At 47.8% G+C, this 20,234-nt stretch overlaps 2 protein-coding genes across 2 annotated transcripts; both read right to left on the bottom strand.

The window, feature by feature from the left end:
- Positions 1 to 4,243: 4,243 nt before the first annotated feature.
- On the bottom strand, positions 4,244 to 6,202 carry LOC123062390 (non-specific lipid transfer protein GPI-anchored 12). Its single transcript, XM_044485876.1, has 3 exons — positions 5,746 to 6,202; positions 4,876 to 4,953; positions 4,244 to 4,627 (listed from the first exon to the last, which is right to left on the bottom strand). The coding sequence occupies exons 1-3, from the start codon at positions 6,113 to 6,115 to the stop codon at positions 4,506 to 4,508; spliced, it is 570 nt and encodes a 189-aa protein (XP_044341811.1). The 5' UTR covers positions 6,116 to 6,202; the 3' UTR covers positions 4,244 to 4,505.
- A 9,798-nt stretch (positions 6,203 to 16,000) lies between these two features.
- LOC125752051 (uncharacterized) lies at positions 16,001 to 20,221 on the bottom strand. Its single transcript, NM_001409213.1, has 6 exons — positions 19,729 to 20,221; positions 18,647 to 18,980; positions 17,854 to 17,956; positions 17,297 to 17,387; positions 17,140 to 17,202; positions 16,001 to 16,940 (listed from the first exon to the last, which is right to left on the bottom strand). Exons 1-6 carry the CDS (start codon positions 20,191 to 20,193, stop codon positions 16,227 to 16,229), a joined length of 1,770 nt encoding a protein of 589 aa, NP_001396142.1. The 5' UTR covers positions 20,194 to 20,221; the 3' UTR covers positions 16,001 to 16,226.
- Between the last annotated feature and the right edge of the window lie 13 nt (positions 20,222 to 20,234).

Genomic DNA, 20,234 nt, shown 5'->3' with positions numbered 1-20,234 from the left:
CCCGTTGAAAACTTCAACTAGTTTGTCATCAATCACCAAAAAGGGGGAGATTGTAAGTGCATCTAGTGCCACCCCTAGTTGGTTTTGGAGTATTGACGACAAACCTAGTTGAGGGACTAATGTGTTTGTGAGAATTGCAGGATAACATAGGTAGAAGTCCCTCATTGATTTGGTTTTCCTACCAGAGATGACCCCTAAAAATGTATGAAGACATTGAAGTCAAAGGTGGTATGTGAAGACATTCACATTGAAGACTATGACAAGAGAAGGCATCGCGTGAAGACTATGGAGCGCGAAGACTTAACAGTTTTGTCGTTCTGTGTTTTTCTTTGTTGAGTCATAGGAACCACCACACTGTTAAGTGGGGTCCAAGTGAACCAGTCAGAATGATTGAAGTGATGCTTAACCAAATCCTATGTCTTCGAGTGAAGACTATGAGAGCAAAATCTTGTCCAGAGTTGGATAAGTCAGCTTTGCTTGTAGCCCAAGTAAAGTTGTCATGTGTGTTTGAAATCTGACCGTTGGAACACGTGTCAGTTCCTTAGTAATCAAGGGTCATTTCGGACAAATCAGGTCGGGTTGCCTAGTGACTATAAATAGCCCACCCCCTACAACCATAAACGGTTGGCTGCTCAGAGTTAGTGCACGACTTTTGTCGTTTGAGAGCAACCCACCTCGAAGCCTTTGAGAGAGAATTCCTTGCGAGGATAAAGCCCTAAACACCCAGAGCCAAAGAGTGTTAGGCATCACTTAAGTCTTCCTGTCTGTGTGATCTGAAGACTTATTACACTTGAGGACTGTGAATCCTCTAGCCGGTTAGGCGTCACGTTCTGAGCATCCAAGAGTCATTGTGGATCGCCGGTGAACGAAGTCTGTGAAGGTTTGGAAGTCTACCTTGAAGACTTACCAGAGTGATTGGGCGAGGACTGGGTGTCCTTAGCTCAAGGGGAATAAGGTGAAGACGAGGTCTTCTGAGTTGAATCTCAGCCTCCCTAACCAGACGTATAGTTGTCACAGCAACTAGAACTGGTCCAACAAATCATTGTCTTCAGTGAGTCACCGGTTTCATCCTTCCCTTCCCTTTACTTACTGTTGGTCCTTGTGAAGTCATTGTATGATTGCTTTATCCTTTGTCTTCACTGAGTGACTGCTTGTTCTGATTGGCTTCATAATATCTTCCTACCTGATCTTTACTGCCTAGCTGCTATTAGTCATTGTGCTTTCACTCCATTGAATACTTGACTATGGTTTGCCTAGTGTAGTCTATCTTTCGCTGCATGGTAATAGGTTTATTACTATCGTTTATCTTCGAAACTTTCATGTTTTGAAGACTTTCATAAAAATCGCCTATTCACCCCCCCCTCTAGTCGATCACTAGCACTTTCAATATTGTCGTAGTGCTTAGACGAAGCCCTGCGCCGGTAACTTCATCATCATCGTCGCCAAGCCGTCGTGCTGATGGAACTCTCCCTCGGCCTCAACTGGATCAAGAGTTCGAGGGACGTCATCGAGCTGAACATGTGCTGATCGCGGAGGTGCCGTACGTTCGATACTTGGATCGGTTGGACCACGAAGACGTTCGATTACATCAACCGCGTTACCAAATGCTTCCGCTTTCGGTCTACGAGGGTATGTAGACATAGTCTCCCCGCTCGTTGCTATGCATCTCCTAGATAGATCTTGCGTGATCGTAGGTAAATTTTTTGAAATACTGCGTTCCCCAACAGGACGTAACCGCCGCCATGTGTTTATAAACCAAAGCTTATAAACGTGTGGTGGTTGTTACATTCGACCCATGTTTCGAGGCGTGACACGCCACCGGTATTGGATCGGCTCCTTACTGTCGGCGGAGCAGGCATCGAGGGCCTACGACATGCAAGCTATCCGCCTCCACGGCAGTCGGGCGAAGATAAACCCCCCTTCAGTAGCGGCGATTTGTCGCCATCGACCCGCCAAGTAGTCTCCTATCATGAGGTGCAGGAGAATCAGAGGCCTTTGAGCCAATTGACGCGGCACGCCAACGAGGCATGCATGGCCGAGCTCTGACGGAATCATCTGGAGCTCGTCGTCGAGTGGGTCCTCGAGTTGTACAAGAATGCGCCTGCTTATGTTTGATTCAAGGAAGAATATTAGGTATTTTTGTTTTTCATTTCATTTGAATCACCTATTTTAAATCCATGTTATTCAACATAGTTTGAATCGCATTGTGTTATTTATGTTTAAACTTGTGTTATGCAATGTAGTTTGAATCAAGTTGTGCTATCTATGTTTGATTTGTGTGAAAATGGTTTTAGGGAGTTAAAATTAAGAGTTCAATTAGGAATCACGTTTTTTAACTCCTCAAATTTAAGTAGTTAAAGTTTGAGGAGGCATATGAAGGGCTAACTTACATGGCTTAGAGCATCTCTAGACAAAGCATTATAATTTAGCCCCTCAAACGGCCCATTATATGGCTTAACTTCTTATATTTGCTCTGCTAAAAAATGGGTTCCTAGCCGAACACATTTAAATACGGAGTACATTAAAAATGAGTATTTTCCTACCCTCTCAGGTCATTAGCATTTGTATCCATTCGATCTTAGTTTGATCTACTTTCCTGGCCATATGATTGTCTCTTAACCGCGCGTCGATCGGACGTCCACGTTCGTTCCCAGCCGAACAAATGCTAGCCTTATTGGGCCGCTGCTCTCGTGTTTTTTTGTTGGCATCTCTGATTGAATTGGGCCTACGGAGCCTGTACCAGGCTCCTGCGTGATAGAAAACTGGAAAACCTAGAACACTGAACGCTCGCGAGTCATGACCTTGCTTTCGTTCCTTGGCAGCCTCGCGTGGCGGCGCCTCGACCGATGGGGGGGCTTGGACTGCCATGGCGACCGCGTTGTGTTTCCAGTGACGCGACGAGACGGACAACGCCTCCTCTGTCCGTTAGGTTGCACGGAGGCGATGGACAATGCGACCTCGGTTCGTTCGGTTGTACGGCGCACGTCGGATGTTAAGTTCAATCGCTAAGAGTGATTGATTGAGAGGTTAATTGGGCATTAATGCCAGTCGATGCTACGGGCAGGTGGAGCAACAGGAAATACGTGTACAAGTATTATACAGTACAAGCATTGTGAAAGTAAGATGATCTTTTGAGTTATCGGTACTGTAATGACTCTGGAATCTCATTGTACAACCAAATTTATGTGCACTTGGAGGAAGATTAATTTGGCATGATGCTTACATTCCCACTTATACAAAACTCTACTCAAATGTATTTGATTCATTAGTTTTACCTTCATGCAAAACTATGTTTTTGTCACAAACCTCGCAACGGGCATATCCAAGAAATTGTATGTCTGTGGGTTCTATTTCATTAGTCAGTCCACTCATGAAGATTATTCCGCCATTTGGCAACATTGTTGTCTGATGCAAAGAAACCACGTGTGGTATGAAGCTATTTGATGATACTACATATTGTTAATTACTCTCCGTAGTAGTTGCATAAATTTCTATTATTCTGTCAGATAAATGAATGGACATGGTGACACACGCGATCAACCAGCCCAATGAAAATTATAAAACTTCCATTTTGTTTAGGAACTGTGTGTTTTACATTTCTAACACGGTCACACAAAATTTAAAATGGACGGACACGACAACGCATGTTATTAATGATTTAGTAAACGTAACTCTCTATAGCTTACATTTGGCTCATGCATTTCGTTGACACCTGCAATGCAGCACACCGGCGGCGGTATGTTGCGGCCAGGCGATTACAGTACTAGTACTACGGTGTGCTTAGACAAATAAATAGCTAGCAGGGATAGGCTAGATTCGGTTTAATAAACCCTTAAAATCGATTTTCTTTTTTTTACTTCTTTAACCGGTTTTAGGGATCGGTAGAGATGCTCTAAATGTGTGTGTCCCAAATTAGCTGTCCGATCCAAATTATATTTCATGCCCCTCCCTCCATCTAGTTTTTGAGTATTTAGTGAAGTGGTTGGTAATAGTAGATGGCAGGGCAACCGTTGAGGAATTGAATGGGGACGAATCTTAGCATTGATGAATCAAACAGCGCTGATAGTAGATCCATCGGTGCCGGTGTCATGATGGCTTTGCCCACCGTCCACCGACGGCGATCCCAATGCTTCTTCCCCCACACCGCACAACACCATTCCCCCAAGTCCCCTCCCGTATCATCAATGCTCAAATCAGCCAGCACTTCACGTGATCCCATTCAGGACCCAGGTAGACCACGGCGTAGTACGAAAATTGGCGATGATATATATAAAGAATCAAATGTGGTAGCAGCAATGCAAAGCTACGTAATACACAGACTGTCAACCGTCTCTAGCAGATTACACACAGGTAAAGTAATTGCGACAAGGAATGGATCAACCAGAAAAATAATCTCTCGTGTACACCAGTAGAGAATGTGAGGCAAGAATGGAGAAGAATGTGATCTCGTCGGGCCAAGCGTGTGAGACCGGCACAACGCCACACGTCCGCGAACTCTTGCTGCCCTAAAACATGGCGGCGGCCGTGATCGCCAGCGGCAGCGCGGCGAGGGCGACTAGGCCGCGGCCGGTGAGGCGGCCCGGGGCGTGGGACTTGGACTTGGACGGCGTTGCGGATGGCGGGTTCTCTGCAGGAGGCACAAGATTATAAACAGAACGCATGGTAAGAGCAATTCTTTGAGGTAAAAAGGAGCACTAGTAATAGTAATACTCCCTCCATTCGAAATTATTTGTCTCAGTTATGGATGTATCTAGAACTAAAATACATCTAGATACATCCATTTCTGCGACAAATAATTCCAAACGGAAAGAGTAGTTGCTAAAGTAAAAAGGACTGAAGAACCAAGGCGAAGCAGAGTAGTAATGGCTGACTTACCAGGCATCTGTGGCCCTGTAGCGGATGGAGAGACTCCTGTTAATGGCGCCGAAGAAGGCCCCACGGGGACTCCAAAAGCTGCATTTTCATGTCTCTGTTAATAAGTAAGACTGATACTGTAGTACATCCAGAATTCAATGTGTTCTTTTCTGCGAGGATAATTCGATGAAATTCGATTGCTAAATCATACTAGCTCCTTTCCGGTTTATATGGCTTAATTCGCAAATCTCACCAATCAAGGTAGATGGTTAGTGATGAAATAATTTTTGTAGTTTGCAAAACCACTCAATTAATGCGCTTGTTTTCTTAAAAATTGTGTTTACCAATGCATTAATTGTAATGCATGCATGCATAAAGTACATGCATTGATCAATTTTCTCTTAATACTTGCATGCAATGATTTATTGCATCTTGCAATCTAAACATGTGATGGAGAATAACCAAATTGAGACTTATAAAATGAGAAAATTAAAATTTTAAGATAAGCCCTATAAACCGGAAAAGAGTAAGTAGTGCCATTAGGTTGGACAAATAATACGCTGACAAGGTTATTACTAGACCCTAGTACTCTTTCACTAGGCTACTCCTGGTTGAGTACAGAACTACAGATTGGCATGGGTAAATAATTGACGATTTTCCATATTCTATTATCACCCGCTTGAAGATGAAATCTCTTTTCTGCGTAGACAGATCAGTGAGCCTTGTAAATACTTTTGCTCTTCGTCGATGTACAGTATAAGCACGAAATGTGTGGTACTACCTCTGTAGTTGGGAGCAGTTCTCCGAAATACAAGTATTTCGGTACAGAGGAAGTAGTACGAGACAGTATGGAGGAAGGCGCCGGCAGAAAAGAAGCGAAGGATACATTACCTGCGCAGGCGCTGAGGGGCGGCGCGGTGAGGCGGCAGACGCCGGGCAGCGCCATGGCGCGCTTGTAGTCGACGCTGATGCCGTAGGAGTCGGCGCCGCCGGCGAGCAGCTGGCAGAGGCAGACGGGGTTGGACTGCAGCAGGCCGTCCAGCTCCGGGCAGCAGGCCGTGTCCGGGTGCCGCGTCTTGCTCCCGCTCTCCACGTACGGCAGGCAGTCGGACATGTTGAGCACCGCGGTCATGCACTCCGAGCTGAACCCGGCCGCCGGCGCCGGCGCGCCGGCCGGCCCCTGCGCCGCCGCCATCCCCGCCGCCAGCGCCACCGCCACCACCGCGAGCAGCAGCCCGGAGCACCGCCGCAGAGTCGCCATGATTAAGTGTTTGCTCGCTTGGGGGGAAGGTGGTGGTGGTGTGTGACTATGGACTGGAGGCAGCGTCGAGTACGTATGACCGATGTGTGCGCGCGAGTATATATAGCGGGAAATAGGGCCGCCGCCCGTTGTGGGTGCTGCGGCGGTGCGCCGAAATGGACCGGTCGGTCGAGCTGCGTGCATGCCCGTTCCGGTGATTTGCTACCACGGGCAGTGCTATTTTTATTGTGGAATTTGTCATATAGGGTTGCTAAAGTCTCAGTCGATGTTGTATTCGTCGGATCTTATCTGAAGGTTCGTGCTTTTTTTTTAGCTTTTCGTTTTTTTTCTATATGTCATGTCACTTTACTAAGACTTGGTTAAGTTTCAGTTGACTGAGACCTAGGCACATCCTTTGCCATATTGATTGATTATTAGATGGGCTAACTAATGCAAAACCACAGACACCCAGCCAGGCTGTTAATTTGAAGTGAATTCAAACGTACATGTCTGATGTCTGTGCACTGTGCAGATATGGGACGATAGATTAGACGCGTCGTACCGCGGCGTGCCGTGCCGTCCGAGACTGAAAACACATTACATAGTGATCTCATACAGTCATACTGTTACGGGATGAACACACAGTACTGATGGCCGACGATGACCCGTCGAAGCGCCCAATTCCGTGCCGGATCTGCCGGTGTGCACGGAGGTGCAGTCATGGACAGAGCCAGCCGCTGTTGCCGTTACGGGCGAGATACCGTTTGCTCGGCTAGGTTTAAGGCCGGTCAAATCCAACAGTTGTACTACGTACCAAAACCATCGGGGCGGTGCTCGGGTCCGTCCAGTACGTCGCCCATCCTGACCCGGCCCGATCTCCGGCGCAGTACCACCACCACCGCTACAGGCTCGCCGTTGCTGGCTGGGACAGGCTGCTGCTCGCCACGAATGAATGCCGATATGAATGCGGCAGGCAGCCGCACCGTAACTGTAGCACGTGCGGTACCATCGCGCGCCATCCATCGCTGCGGCGGGCGAAGCAGCTTGGAAAATCGAAACCTGGAACCGGCGATGGACGCGACCCACGATCCATGACCATGTGTGTGTGCGTGAATCTACCTTGAATGCCATGCCGCGGCATGAATGCGGCCGGCTGCGCCACGTAACAGGCTGGGAGGGAGAAGGACAGGGCGGGGCCGCGATTCGGGGCCGCCCGGCCATTAGTGTGCTCCAAAAATCAGTTGGGGGCTCGGAGGAGGTCGGATGGGTCTGCCTCCTCTGGCCGCATTGATGGGGCGTCGCCGTCCATGGGCTGGGGGGACGGGCGGATGGATGGATGAGCATGTGGACGTCGCTGTATAACGATAAAAACGAAGGTTTCGGACTCAGGTGGCCGCGACGACACGGCGGCGGCGGCGGCGACGGGTGTTCATATGTAGCATCACGGCATTCAGGAGCTACCGCTAGCAGGAAAAGGCCGGGTGCTTTCTGTTCAGGAACGAGGCAATGTTGTGGTCGGGTTGCACTGAAGATGGCTATGCACTGCCACTGCACGCTGGTGACCTCTGCTCATGGGCGGAGCCAGCGCCCGGCTAGCCTGGGCACTTGCCCGGGCTCACAAGATACGCGACATACTACGATGGCACTGTCATAATGAGGCAAATTACTCCTCGTATGGTGGTTTACCCAGACAGTAGGTAGCTGGGCCAATGGGCTTCCGTTTCGATCCTCTCTGGTCAAATACTATTAATTAATTATTAAGCAAAAAAAACGTACGTACAAGCTAATGGGCTACGTACCTACGTGAGATAAGCTTACTCGTTTGATCTTATTTTTTTACTAGAGATGAGAAGGAAACGATCGGTCCATCACTCCACGCCTCCACCTCCCCGCTCCGTTCGGTTAATTTCTGTTCGCTCGAGACGGCCGCATCCTCGGTTCATCGGAGACGGAGACAGACCGGCAGCCTAGGCGCGCGGCCGGCAGCGGGCGGAGCTGGAGCTAATCCATCCGAGACTCTGAGGAATGCTTTGCATCATGGCCTACTTGTCCCCTTCATCAGAATTAGGTGAGATTCATAGACTTATTAGGGCTTAAATTTTGAGGTCACGGCAAGGAAAATTGGTCATCAGGGATGATTACCAATTTATGAGTTTAGTTCTTGTTTAGGGATTTGTTCTACATATAAATATTAAATCCAAATTTTAAATCATTAAATTTGAGAGATGAGGAGGTTTTGGCAGAAAGTGTGCATGGTGTGCAACCACAAATAGAAGTAGAGCCACAACCACCATCTTGTATTGCCTCGTTTTGGTCATCTTGTCTCTGCTAGGATGTTTGGATGATAATTTGGACAACTATATTTTTGTGAGTAATATGATGAGTTTGGTTCTATGTGGCCCCGGTTCTATCACTTCAGGTATCAAGTATCAAGTATATTTTGGTTTATGAAACTAAATTTTGGTATATTATATATTATTTCACTGTCAAATTACATTTGCGTGATTAATATGGTTATATTTTCACTACATTATTAATGTGGATTTGTGATTTGAAAGTTTGATACTATTTCATATATTATGTATCTGAACACTCGTTTCTGGTTTTTTATTAGACACTTAGAGCAACTTCAATGGGGCGACCCATTTCGTCCGCGGCCGTTCGTTTGGGTCGGCGCGGACAAAAAAGCCGGCTCAACGCGCCGACCCAAACGGACGCGCGTCCGCTTTCATCCGCCTGCCGACCCATTCCCGGTCCATTTTTGAGCCTGATTTGTGTCGGCGCGGACACAAGACGGACGCACGCGCACTCGCCCTCTTTCCTCACCGGGCCCGCTGGTCGGTGACACATTGGATTCACACCCTCGCCCGCCTGCTACGTCGCCGACGCCGCCAGCCATATTTTCAGATTAAAATGGATACATAGATAGTTCTAATGTATACAGATAAAAGAAAAAGACAACTACTCGTCGCTTTCTGACTCCGACTCGGTAATGTCCTCCTCCGACGTCTGAATGTAGGCGTCAGCAAGCTGCTCGTCTTCAAAGTCCCAACCCGACGTTTGTTGTAGCTTCAGTTTTAATTGAGCTGCCTGCTTCCGCGAACGCTTGTCCTCTCGATAGGCGGCTCGCTCCCTCCTCCTCGCGTCCCTCTCCAACCTCAATTACTTGTAGAACTGGCGCTCGTCGACGATGTCCTGCCGGAAGCCTCCTCGCCACACCACCAAGGCTTCCACGTCCTTCTCTGCGATGGCGAGGCGACGCTGCCGCCTCTGGTGGACACGACGATCCTCGTTGGTGAAAAGCCGTGGGAGAGGCGTCAGATCCTGCGCCCGCTGGCTCGACACGTTGGGAAAATTCATATCCCGACGAGGCCTTAGGAGGCGCCACGCTGCCGCGTCGTGCGTGCGGGCCGCCTCCTCTGCGGTGTCGAAGCTGCCGAGCATGAGACGTTTCTCGCGAAACCGGGTCTCGGAGGAGAAGGCGCCGGAGCGGCGCTCGCGAACTCCGCGAAAATCCGAAGTGCCCAGGCGGCGGATCGACATGGTGGCGCAGAGGCGGCGAGAGTAGGCGGCGGACAGAGTGTAGAGGGAGCGCCTTCTTTATACCAAGCACCGGCTGTGGCGCGCGCGCGAACCTTTCCCGCGCGGTGGAGCGCCAAAACCAGCGGCCGCTTTCCCCGCGCGCGCAAACCTTTCCTGCGCACTGGAGCGTCAAAACCAGGGCAACGTCATGATCTTAAACGTGTGCGGTCATGAAATGGGTCGGCCCGTTGGGTGCACTTCCGACCCAAAACTAAAAGAGGGCGGACGGCGGGCAAGCGGCCGACTCAAACGAACAAAAAGCAACAAAAACGCCATCCGTTTGGGTCGACTCATTGGAGTTGCTCTTAGGCTTAAACTCGCCCAGGCTTCACAAAAATTCTGGCTCCGCCACTACCTCTGCTTCACTCTTGGTAAGGTTGGTGGGTGGTGAACTCGTGACCTCCACTACGCTATAGCCGCAGGCGGGTTCCGTGGCACAGCTCCGGTGTGTCCAGGTATTATTTTACGGTGCATGCATGTGGCCTGGTCTGGCCCGCGTAGGAAGAATTTGACCCGATTGGTTGCCTGCGTTTATTGTGCGGCCCGCATCGCACGGAACTTAAAGCACGTCCAGGCCAGGCCCAGGAAAAACGTCTGAATCGGCAGTTGCTCGCGAGCTTGACTCGGGCGAGGCAGAGGAGGGCGGCGCATTTCTCTCCTCGTGCGACCCGGGAGATGGCGCGAGCTCGCCCGCGTCGCCAAAAAACCAGCGGGAGGATTTCGGCTCACCTCCCGCCGAGTTGACCCCCATTTAGCCCCCTCCCTCACCACCCAACTCCCGCCACCATTCTTCCTCCGTTCGAGCTTTCCCGCCGACACGCATCGGCACCGACGAGCAGGTAAGCAGCGCATCTTCATCGGTCAGCGGTCCACGGCGTCGGCGCTCCTTCACCGGCCGGCGTTGATCTTCTACGACTGTCCCCCCCTCGTCCTCAAGCTGCAGCCATGGCCTCTGTGAGTTCAATCCCCCTTTCTTTCTGTTCCTTCTAGCTAGATCTGAGCTGTAGATAGGGTTTGATTTAGATGCAAGGTTGATTAGTGGTCTGATCTGTGAGCTGGTATGGTTGATTGCAATTTGTGGTAGGGCTAGATGTTCAAGCATGTGGTAGGCTAGATTAGTAGTAGAGTTTGAAGTTGAACCTTGTGCTTGTGTTGATTCGTGCTTAGATATGTGATTTGTAGCTATTGGTGGTCCATTTGTAGCATGTTATTTGTTGTAGATGTATGTTCGTGCTTATAGATTGTCCGGTATGCTTAGTATGATAGCGATGAACCATATGTACTTAGGACAACTCCACCGCGCGACCCTATCCTATCCGGCCCCGTCCGTTTGGGGTCAAAAGGGACAAAAAAGGCGGCCCAGCGCACGGGGGCAAACGGACTTTTGTCCGCTTTGTGTCCGCTTTCGACCCATCCGCGGCCCAAGTTTGCGCCGCTTTTGGGATGAAACGGACACCACGCGGATGCGCGGGTCGTTTGCGCGTGTCCTCCCCTGGCTCGCCCGCCGGTGGCACAAGACGGGCCTTTTTCTATCCGCCCTCTTCCCTCCCTCCGGCCGCACCCCCTCCACTCTTCCCCACTCTTCCCCTCGCTGCCGCCGCCGCTGCCATTGCAGCCGTGCAGTTCGGACGCAAGCTCACCCAACCCCTTCCCCTAGGCGCCGCCGAGCTACCCAACCATGGCCACCTGGTTTGCGCACCCGCCGGCCGGTTTTGGGGCGGATCCGGTCGGTCTTGAGCTCGGCCGGTTGTGGGAGGCCTGGCCGCGCCATGGACTGGCCGGGCACCTCGTCAGAAGGCCCTGGCAGGGCCGCAAGGGCACATGCAGGCAGTGGCTCCTCCTCTAGCCGCTCGGATCTGCACCGTCGGTGGTCCGCCGGCAGATACACAAATGGCGGCCGACCGGGCTCGGTGCTTGCCCAAAAGCTCGCCGGCGCACTGTTGCCACTCATTAAGTGCGACCACTGCCCAAGGATGGTCGTGCGCCGCGTGTCTACAACGCCGGAACATCCCGGATGGGTGTTCATCAAGTGCTTAAATGATGGGGTATGCGCTTTTTTTAGCTTCGGTTTGTGCTCTAGATTTGACTAGTTGTGCTAACTTCAAATTTTGTTGTGTAGAATGGATGCAAGTTTTGGTATTGGGAAGAAGAGTACATCGATATATTGATAGAGTGAAATTTAGTACATGTTTGTGCACTTTTAGCTAGCATAGAGGTTGTAAATGAGACAAGTGCACTTGTTGCTAGATTAGAGGCTAGACACGAGACTAGGTCTGAGGAAGCAACATCTACTTCTGGCTTGAAGAAGAAAGAAGGATGCCAGATCGAGCCTCCTCCACAGATCAGCAATGAGTGCATCGAGAAGGCCCTAACCCAACTCAAGGGGGAAGTTATGGAAGTTGGCTATCTTCTAAAATGTATTCTTATTGTTCTTATTTTCTTTGGCCTTGCTTTACTAGTCAAAATGTGATGATGTATTGTCATGTACCAAAAATGAATGATGAAAAAAAAGTTAAGGACTTGCAAAGAAAAATGCATGCGGACAGGATGCGGTCGGGATGCGTCCGCGCGCTGGGCGCACGGCCACCGCATCTCAGGACACGCCCGGACACGACCCCAAATCCCTACCCAAACGGACAGAATCCAGACAAAATGGACGTCTGTTTGGGGTCGCGCGGTGGAGTTGGCCTTAGTATGATAGTGATGAAGTATGTGCTTGCTATGATAGTGATGAACCGTGTACATGTATGCTCCTTCTTTTATGGATTGTCTGGTATGTTGTGTGCTATACTTATTGTCAATCGTGCTACGATTGTAGGACATGACCACGCAAACGCAAGATCTTAGTCAGACCCTTGTCCTGTCCGACAGCCAGTTTGCTCCATCGTTTGTCGAGGACTCACAGCCTATGTTCGAGAAGGCACCTGATTTAGAGGTGTTCGCGTCTGATTCCCTCTATGTGCCAGTAGTGCTCGTTGAGCCAACTCCTGCTACTGCTGCTGCTGCCGTTGCACTCAAGGTAGCAACAACAAAGGCAAAGAAAGATGGTAGGTCGAACAACATGAAGTGGCAGTCGTTCATGTCCACGTTCGTGCGGAACAAGATGTGTGAGCTCATCTCTAGTGGAGTTAGAACTGACAAGGGCTTCAAGGAGGTGCACTTGAACACCGTTGCGAAGCAGGTGTTCGAGTTCTGTGGCCAGGAGGTGTCTGCCACCCAGATGTACAACCACCTGAGAAAGTGGAGATGTCGATGGATCCAAGTGTCCAAGCTGAGAGACCTTATCGGCGCCTCATGGGATGAGAACACTTACTCCATAGTTCTGGAAGCAGAACACTACACCGAGCATGTCGCGGTTAGCTCACGGCCCTCTTCCTTTCATACTGTCCACCATTGACTAGTCCTAATCGCAACTAACAACACTTGTGTTTCATTCTTAGGATCACCCAAGGGACGTTGAGTTTCTCAAAACACCCATACAAAACTACAACCAGATGCAGCACATCTTCTCTTTCGGGCTGGCAACTGGGAAGCATGCCATGGGCTCGGGGGAGCCTCTTGGTTCTCCCATGCCAAACTTCCCTGGGACCCCGGACGTCGAGGTCCTTGATGGCCCTGACAAGCCCTTCGTGAAGCCCTTCAACAAGCCATTTGACCCCGTCCATGATAGGAAGAGGAAGAGAGGAGGCCTGATGGAGGAGGAGATCAATGTCTTTTGCAGTATGACTGAGGCGGTGAAGGAGGTGGCAACAACCATCAGGGAGTGCAAGCCCCTCGACGATGAGGCTCTCATGGCAGCTCTCAGCCACCTTCTTGACAACAAGGCCCAGGGTGTTGGGTTCGTTGCCATCGCAGACGCTCACAAGGTGTTGTGCTTCAGGAGCTGGCTGGGCAAGCACTACTGCTAGAGTAGTGCTGCCTGTGAGCGTGCATGATCCCCGACGGCGATGGCGGTGGCGACGACGACGACGATGGCAATGACGACGACGACGTACATTTTGTGTAGGTAGGGCTGAAAAACTATTTGATGGTCTGTATATTTTGGTGAGGTGGTATATACTAACCCCTCACGTTGATGGTGAACTTGCGGTGGTAGAACGATATCCTCTTTTGAATGTGGTGGTAGGTTAACACCAAAGTAGTGCTAGGTAGAACTTGCTATGTCGTATGATCATGCATGCTTTACTTCTTCTCTTCTGCTCCGTTATTGTTTGTGTGCTACTTTGCTTGCTACTTGTGTACTTCATTGATTTGCTAGGGGTTTACAGTTCATGGAAAGAAGTCAGTGCACAAGTGGCACATATAGCAACAACAGCCATAGAGGGTTGAAGAGTAGGCAGGCAGCAGAACAAGCTTACTTCGACTGGGTGCGAAAGCAGGGAGGCAGCAGTGTTGACGATGGCAAAGTTGGAGGTGTCAAGGTAGATCGTCAGTTTGCGCTGAAGCTGAAGAACTTCATCATCTTCGCCCAATTCATCGTTATTGTTGTGTTGTGGCGTTGGTGTGCTAGGTGTGATCATTGTGGGTAAACTGACCAACTAAGGTAAGCACAACATGTACGTCGTATGCAACCAAACGTCATGTTTATGTGCCGCTTGGACCAATGCAGGCAACCAAACAAAATGCACTTATGTATTACCTAATACAGAAACACTAGATGCAGACAACTAAACAACTTGCAAAGTATTAGAGCCTGTTTTTGTTCAATCAAACTGGGTTGAAAAATGTATGTGATGCAGAAACTGTTCACAACAATAACCAAACACACCCTTATTGGCCGGGCGGACGAGCGGATACGGAGGATTGCCAAGAGAATCAAACAGGTTCATTTGTTTCGTTCCTAAAACAATAGCTGATCTCACGGCCGCAGCAAGTTGCAATTTTTTTGAGAAGAATCCTTTGTGGCTCTCAAATTTGAACGGCCGCGGCAAGTTGCAAAAAATTATCTTCCCCTTGCACGGCCGCTTCTACTTCGGTGCCGTTCTCGCTGCGTTCCTTACCTTCAATGACCACCACGCACGAAGGCCGACACCACGTCGTTGCCCGCCGACACTAGAATTGGGCTATTTTTTTCTTTCTTTTTTCGTCTTCTGAAGGCGCTCCCTCTCGTTGTCCCTAGCCCAACAGTGCTCTTTTGTGTATAACATGGCAAATTATTTGAAATTCCATGACATTTTTGCTTTGGATATACTATGGCAAAAAAATCACATCCCATGGCAAACGTGTAGTAAGTTCCACAGCATTTTTATTGAACTTATCATGGCAAATTCTTTTTGATACTTTTTTTTGGGCATGGCAAATTTATTGTTCATAGCATGGCAAATTTATTGTACATACCATGGCAAATTAGAATTTTTGATAAATTATTTCATGTATACCATGGCAAATTATTTGAATATTCTATGGCAAATTTGTTTTTACATTTATTTTTAAAATTCAAACTTTTGGGGGGCATGGCAAATTGCATTGAGAGACCATGAAAAATTGATTTTTACAGACATGGCAAATTTATTGTTCAGAGCCAGGGCAATTTATTTTTCCCTGGACTATGGCAACTTCTTTTCACAGCCATGAAAATTTTAGTTCAACAACACAACAAAATAAGCAGGGTTAGAGCAATTTTCTAAAAAAACAAGGATTTTTTTTTCCTTTTTCACTAATTTTCTAAAAAAATCTCTCATGTCAACTTCATTTCAATCACAGTCTAAAGACTTCCATTACATTTTTTTAGTGTTACCATGGCAATTTTATTACAACCAGCATGGTAAATATATTTTTTAAATGTTTTCTTTACCATGAGAAATGTTCACATGCAACTTTTACATAATTTTTTCATCATATACATGGCAAATTTGCATACAAAAATTGTTCATTAAATCATGCCAAGTCTAGATGTCTTCCAATCCTTGTTTTGGATGGGGGGTTGGGGGTTAGGAGCTGAAGGTAGGGGGTATTTTCTGCGTAAGTATTTTCTATGATTTTCCATGATCATGGTCTAGATGTGTTTCTAGTAGAAACTTTCTTCTAAGTTTTCCTTTCAATCTGTAATTTATATTTATAAATTAGTTGATGGCAGTTTCAAACTCCCTGCGTCTCAAAATAAGTGTCTCAACTTTGTACTAACTTGATGGAGGGAGTATTATATAGCATGACATTTTTATAAATTAAAACATGGCAAGTTGTAAATTATGTTTCTCTACAATTTTCTGTATGAGATTTTTTTTTTCTGTATGGCATCTTTTTCAGAAAGTACTTAACTGGGCCTATGCTGTTTTTCCTGCCCACTGTTTGGCTCGGACAGAGATGCAGAGAGAAAACAACATTAGGGCATCGACTGCATGTAAAAAGCCAAAAGTGCACAAATGATACCCTTACAAGTACATCACATGTGCCTGCTGTTTCTTGCAACAACGATATCATTTTACCATTCAGAAGCATTACAACGAAATCATAGCTCACGGCAACAGGATAAAGTTGTGAGAAGGCTTACAAATATTCTGTAACTATACATGCAAAACACGGTCACATACTTGGGTTCTAGTCAAGAAACTCAGGCTGAGAAATCTGAGAAACCTTCTTCGCATTGCTCTGCGTCGGAATCCTCATCTGAAACCTTTTCGGTTATTTCAGTATCAGCACCCTTGTCGTCAGCTTCGTCGCCGTCCTCACTTTCATCCTCCTCATCGCTGGAGCTCGATTCCGGCTGATCACCGTTTTCCTTCAAACCGAGGCTGCAGTCCTTGGCCGTCTCGGCATCCGGCAAGTCATCATCTGAGTCTTCCTCGTCAATATCACTTCCAAGCTCTATCTGGTCCACCTTGACAATAGGGAACTCCAGCGGCTTAGCAGGCCAGTCCTTGAAGAAATTGTTCAAGGCCATGAATTTGAACGTGTGCAGAAGCCTGTGCCTGTCCCTCTTGATATCAGAGTTAAGAAGCTTCTGCAAGAGGGTTGGTTCCCTACTCTTGGTCATCGCACCACCATCATGACGACGACTATTGTTGTTCCTCTCCCTCGGTCTTTTAGACTGAAAATCTTCTCTGTCGTCAGACCTCTGTCGCTTATTGTCACGGCCACGGCCCCGACCACGGCCACGCCCTCGGTTTCCAAAACGACCACCCCCCTGTCGAGTCTTCCAATTACTTTCCTTTTCATTGCCTTGACGTCCCCTGGGTTGACCCTCAGTGTCAGACAGATAGCCAGGTGGTAGTTCAGGGAGTTCCAAACCCAATTCCTTCTGCTTTGCTATAACTTCCTTGAGTTCCTGCACCAAATGAAACAAGAGTATTCAAGATTAACGCGTGTAGTAGATGGAAATATTGGAACAGCGTCGTCTGAATATTTAGACATATAAACCTGAAGTCTTTCATACGTAGTAAAGAGAACCACTTAAATAGATCAATTCTTCTTCCGTTTAAAATCTAGAGAAGACATACATGAACCATAGTACTAGAGCGGCTTACCCGGCGGCGCATTTGGGCCTCTTCATCTTTCTTTTGCTCATCCAATTGACTCTGACACAACTTCTGTATTATAAGGTCAGCAGTCAGTCAATGCTTCTTCCATGTTGACATAAAGTTGCTCAGAACTAATAAAAAACATAAATATATAAACATTGACCTTGTTTATGTTGGCACTTGTAGGGTAGTTTTTCTTGCGTGCTTGAACCCACTGTTTAACTTCTTTTTTGTCATAAATGATAGGAGGGCGCCTGCAAGTATATACTAAATCAATACAAAATTGGTAACAAATGAGATAGTCTAAGAACATGTGAACTGAAGAACAACAAATAACAAGTTAACAACAAAATATAGGCGTCAAAAAGTTTAGGTCGGCTTGTTCAATTCTGTTACTTTAGTCGATGAACTTTTATTTTTGCTAGAACAACATACAAGGATTCAATCATTTGCCAGACGGCCACGAACATGTTTTAATAATTTAGAACAAAGTGACATGAAATGTCTGGTGGTTAGACAGAAATGTGGGCATCTAGCTGAGTAACAGAAATTTGTTACCACAAGCTAGTTGGTAGTTAGCACTAGAAATGATGAAGACAGTTTTCTACTATGCACAGACCAGGAGAGATGCAGATACCAAAACATGTAATGAAACTCGTTTTCAATACCAATTATACACTTATGTATATGAAAAATATATCAGCATTCAGCATGACATACTTTCGAACTCCTTCAGATGCTGGGCTGTCAATGTGACAATCTCCTGATATTGGACTGTCACTACTTGTAAAATTACATTTTCCTTCTCTCCAGTCATTTCTTCCTGAAAAGATGATAAAGTAACTCATGGTAGTTAGAATACTAATGATATTGTATGGCATGCTCTTCTATCATGTAGCTATGGTGATCAAATTCGTGACTCGATGTATATCATAAAATAGCACAAAGTTATACGCAACTGTGGCAGATAAGATGTGAACTGCAGCATATTCATTTGTACTTTCCTTGCAGTTTTTTTTTTCAAGATTCTGTAGGGGAGGCCCTGACAGGAAAATTACAATTTACACACGATATGTACAAGGAATGCAGTGGACTAGACTACACAGCAAGACATATACATGGGACCTTAAGCTAAAGAGTCAATCCAATTGACCAGAGGGCACTTAGCCTCCTCTTTAACCTTATGTACAAGTAACCTCATGCCTTCTGTTCAAAGATTTCATTGTTCCTTTGCTTCCTACTTTCCTTGCAGTTATAAGCACTTAAAATGAAGCTACACATTATGTCAAACGCATCACAAGTTAAGAGTTCAAGGCTAACTGACGATCATGCAGGTTCTACTTTTTTTAGTGGGAAAACAATGCATTGTAGAAATGAGTTATCATGCAATTAGACTTATGGACGCTCCTGCAGCCCTGCTTAATTCTGATTAACACGGCCCCCTATGCATGTTCCAAAGCATGAGGTGACACAGGGTAAGTTCTGTTTGTATGCCATAAGCATAGAACGGTACCTCTTCCACGGCCTTGATTAAAATTTCTCCCTCTCCCCCTGCCACCAGATGGGCTAAACCGTCCATCCCTACCATCTCCTCTTCCCCTTCCACCAGATGGACTGAATTGCCCTCCACCCCTACTATCTCCTCTCCCCCTTCCACCAGATGGATTGAATTGCCCTCCACCCCTACTATCTCCTCTCCCTCTTCCACCAGATGGACCAAACTGCCTTCCATCCTTACCATCTCTTCCAGGGTTAAATCGGGATTTCTGATCTGCTGCATTATTCCTCACACCATTTTCAGAGGCAACATGAGAGATGCCATCTGATTTGTTATTAGTTTGGTTTACCTGTGACAAATTAAGAGAAACATCAATTAGATCACAGACCTGTGCTGTACATTAACAGGGACCAGTACATCTAAGTAACAACAACAAAAGTTGTAAGCCGAGGTCTGCTCGTGAGAGGTATGTGATGATATAGCGATCATATTACCAATTCATAACAGCAACAGTAATATTAACCGATATGTTCACGGATATACGTTCCAAAACAATCACAAAAGCACTTTTCACACATTTATGAGAAGTAAGAAAGTTTGAGAAGGACAAATTTGTGCCCCCAAAAAAGCAGAATGGCATTCAGAATGGAGCTTAGTTGTGCCCATAGGCACAGATACTGTAAACAAGAGATACCAATACTCCAATAGAAAATTCCCTGGTGTGTGGCAGGCAGTACACTAACTATTTGGGCGCAGTCAAAAAATATTTGTATACTGAAACATCATGCTTGGGTAGCCAAACAATACAGCATTGCCATTCATCATTATCAGAATGCCGTCACGGTGTCCTGATCCTAAATGGTCCTGCTAACACCCATAGAGAACATCACTCTGAAAGACATGACAGCTGATCAGCTATCCCAGTGAAATATGCCGCTAGTGGGGGAAATTGCAACAAAAAGGACAATCACAACTATTTACTGATCGAAAAAAGAAGAAGAATGGAGTAAAAAAAAATTCAATAACCGCTACAGTGCGCTGATATGATCCTAAAGGCTAAAAGCGTAGTGTTATTATGCAGCAAATGATTCACCAACCTGACCGACCCCTCCACTACTGTTCCGATCTTTCCCATCAACGTTCAGCGCAGGCCTCGGCGGGCCGTTCACCCCGACACCGCTGCCGCCGCTGCCACCATTCCAGGCAGCGCCCATCATCGGCAGGGGCGGCCGAGGCCCGGCCAACCCAGCACCACCAGGCCGGAACACGCCGCCGCCGTTGAAGCCGGCCTGAGGGCCAGAGAAGGCCCCGAACTGATTGGGGTTCGGCGGGAAGCCTCCCGGCAAGAAGGGATTTTGCTGCTGTTGCGGTTGGTGGTGGTGGTGTTGTTGGTGCTGCTGCTGCTGGAGCGCGGCGGCGGCGAGGTAGCCGAGGTTCTGGAGCTGCTGCGCCTGGCCGAAGAGTTGCATCGCGAGGAAGGGGTTGGCCGCCGCCACCGCCGCCATGGGGTTGGCGGCGCCGAAGCCGGGGAAGGCGGCGGGGCTCATCTGCTGCTGGTGCATGGGGAGGGCGTGGGGCGGGGGCTGGCCGGGGTCGCCGGGCC

This window comes from Triticum aestivum, chromosome 3A (genome assembly GCF_018294505.1).
Source record: "Triticum aestivum cultivar Chinese Spring chromosome 3A, IWGSC CS RefSeq v2.1, whole genome shotgun sequence".
NCBI classification, from domain to species: domain Eukaryota; kingdom Viridiplantae; phylum Streptophyta; class Magnoliopsida; order Poales; family Poaceae; genus Triticum; species Triticum aestivum.
Note: the sequence above shows the minus strand (reverse complement) of the source record. Positions and strands in the feature narration are given on the sequence as shown.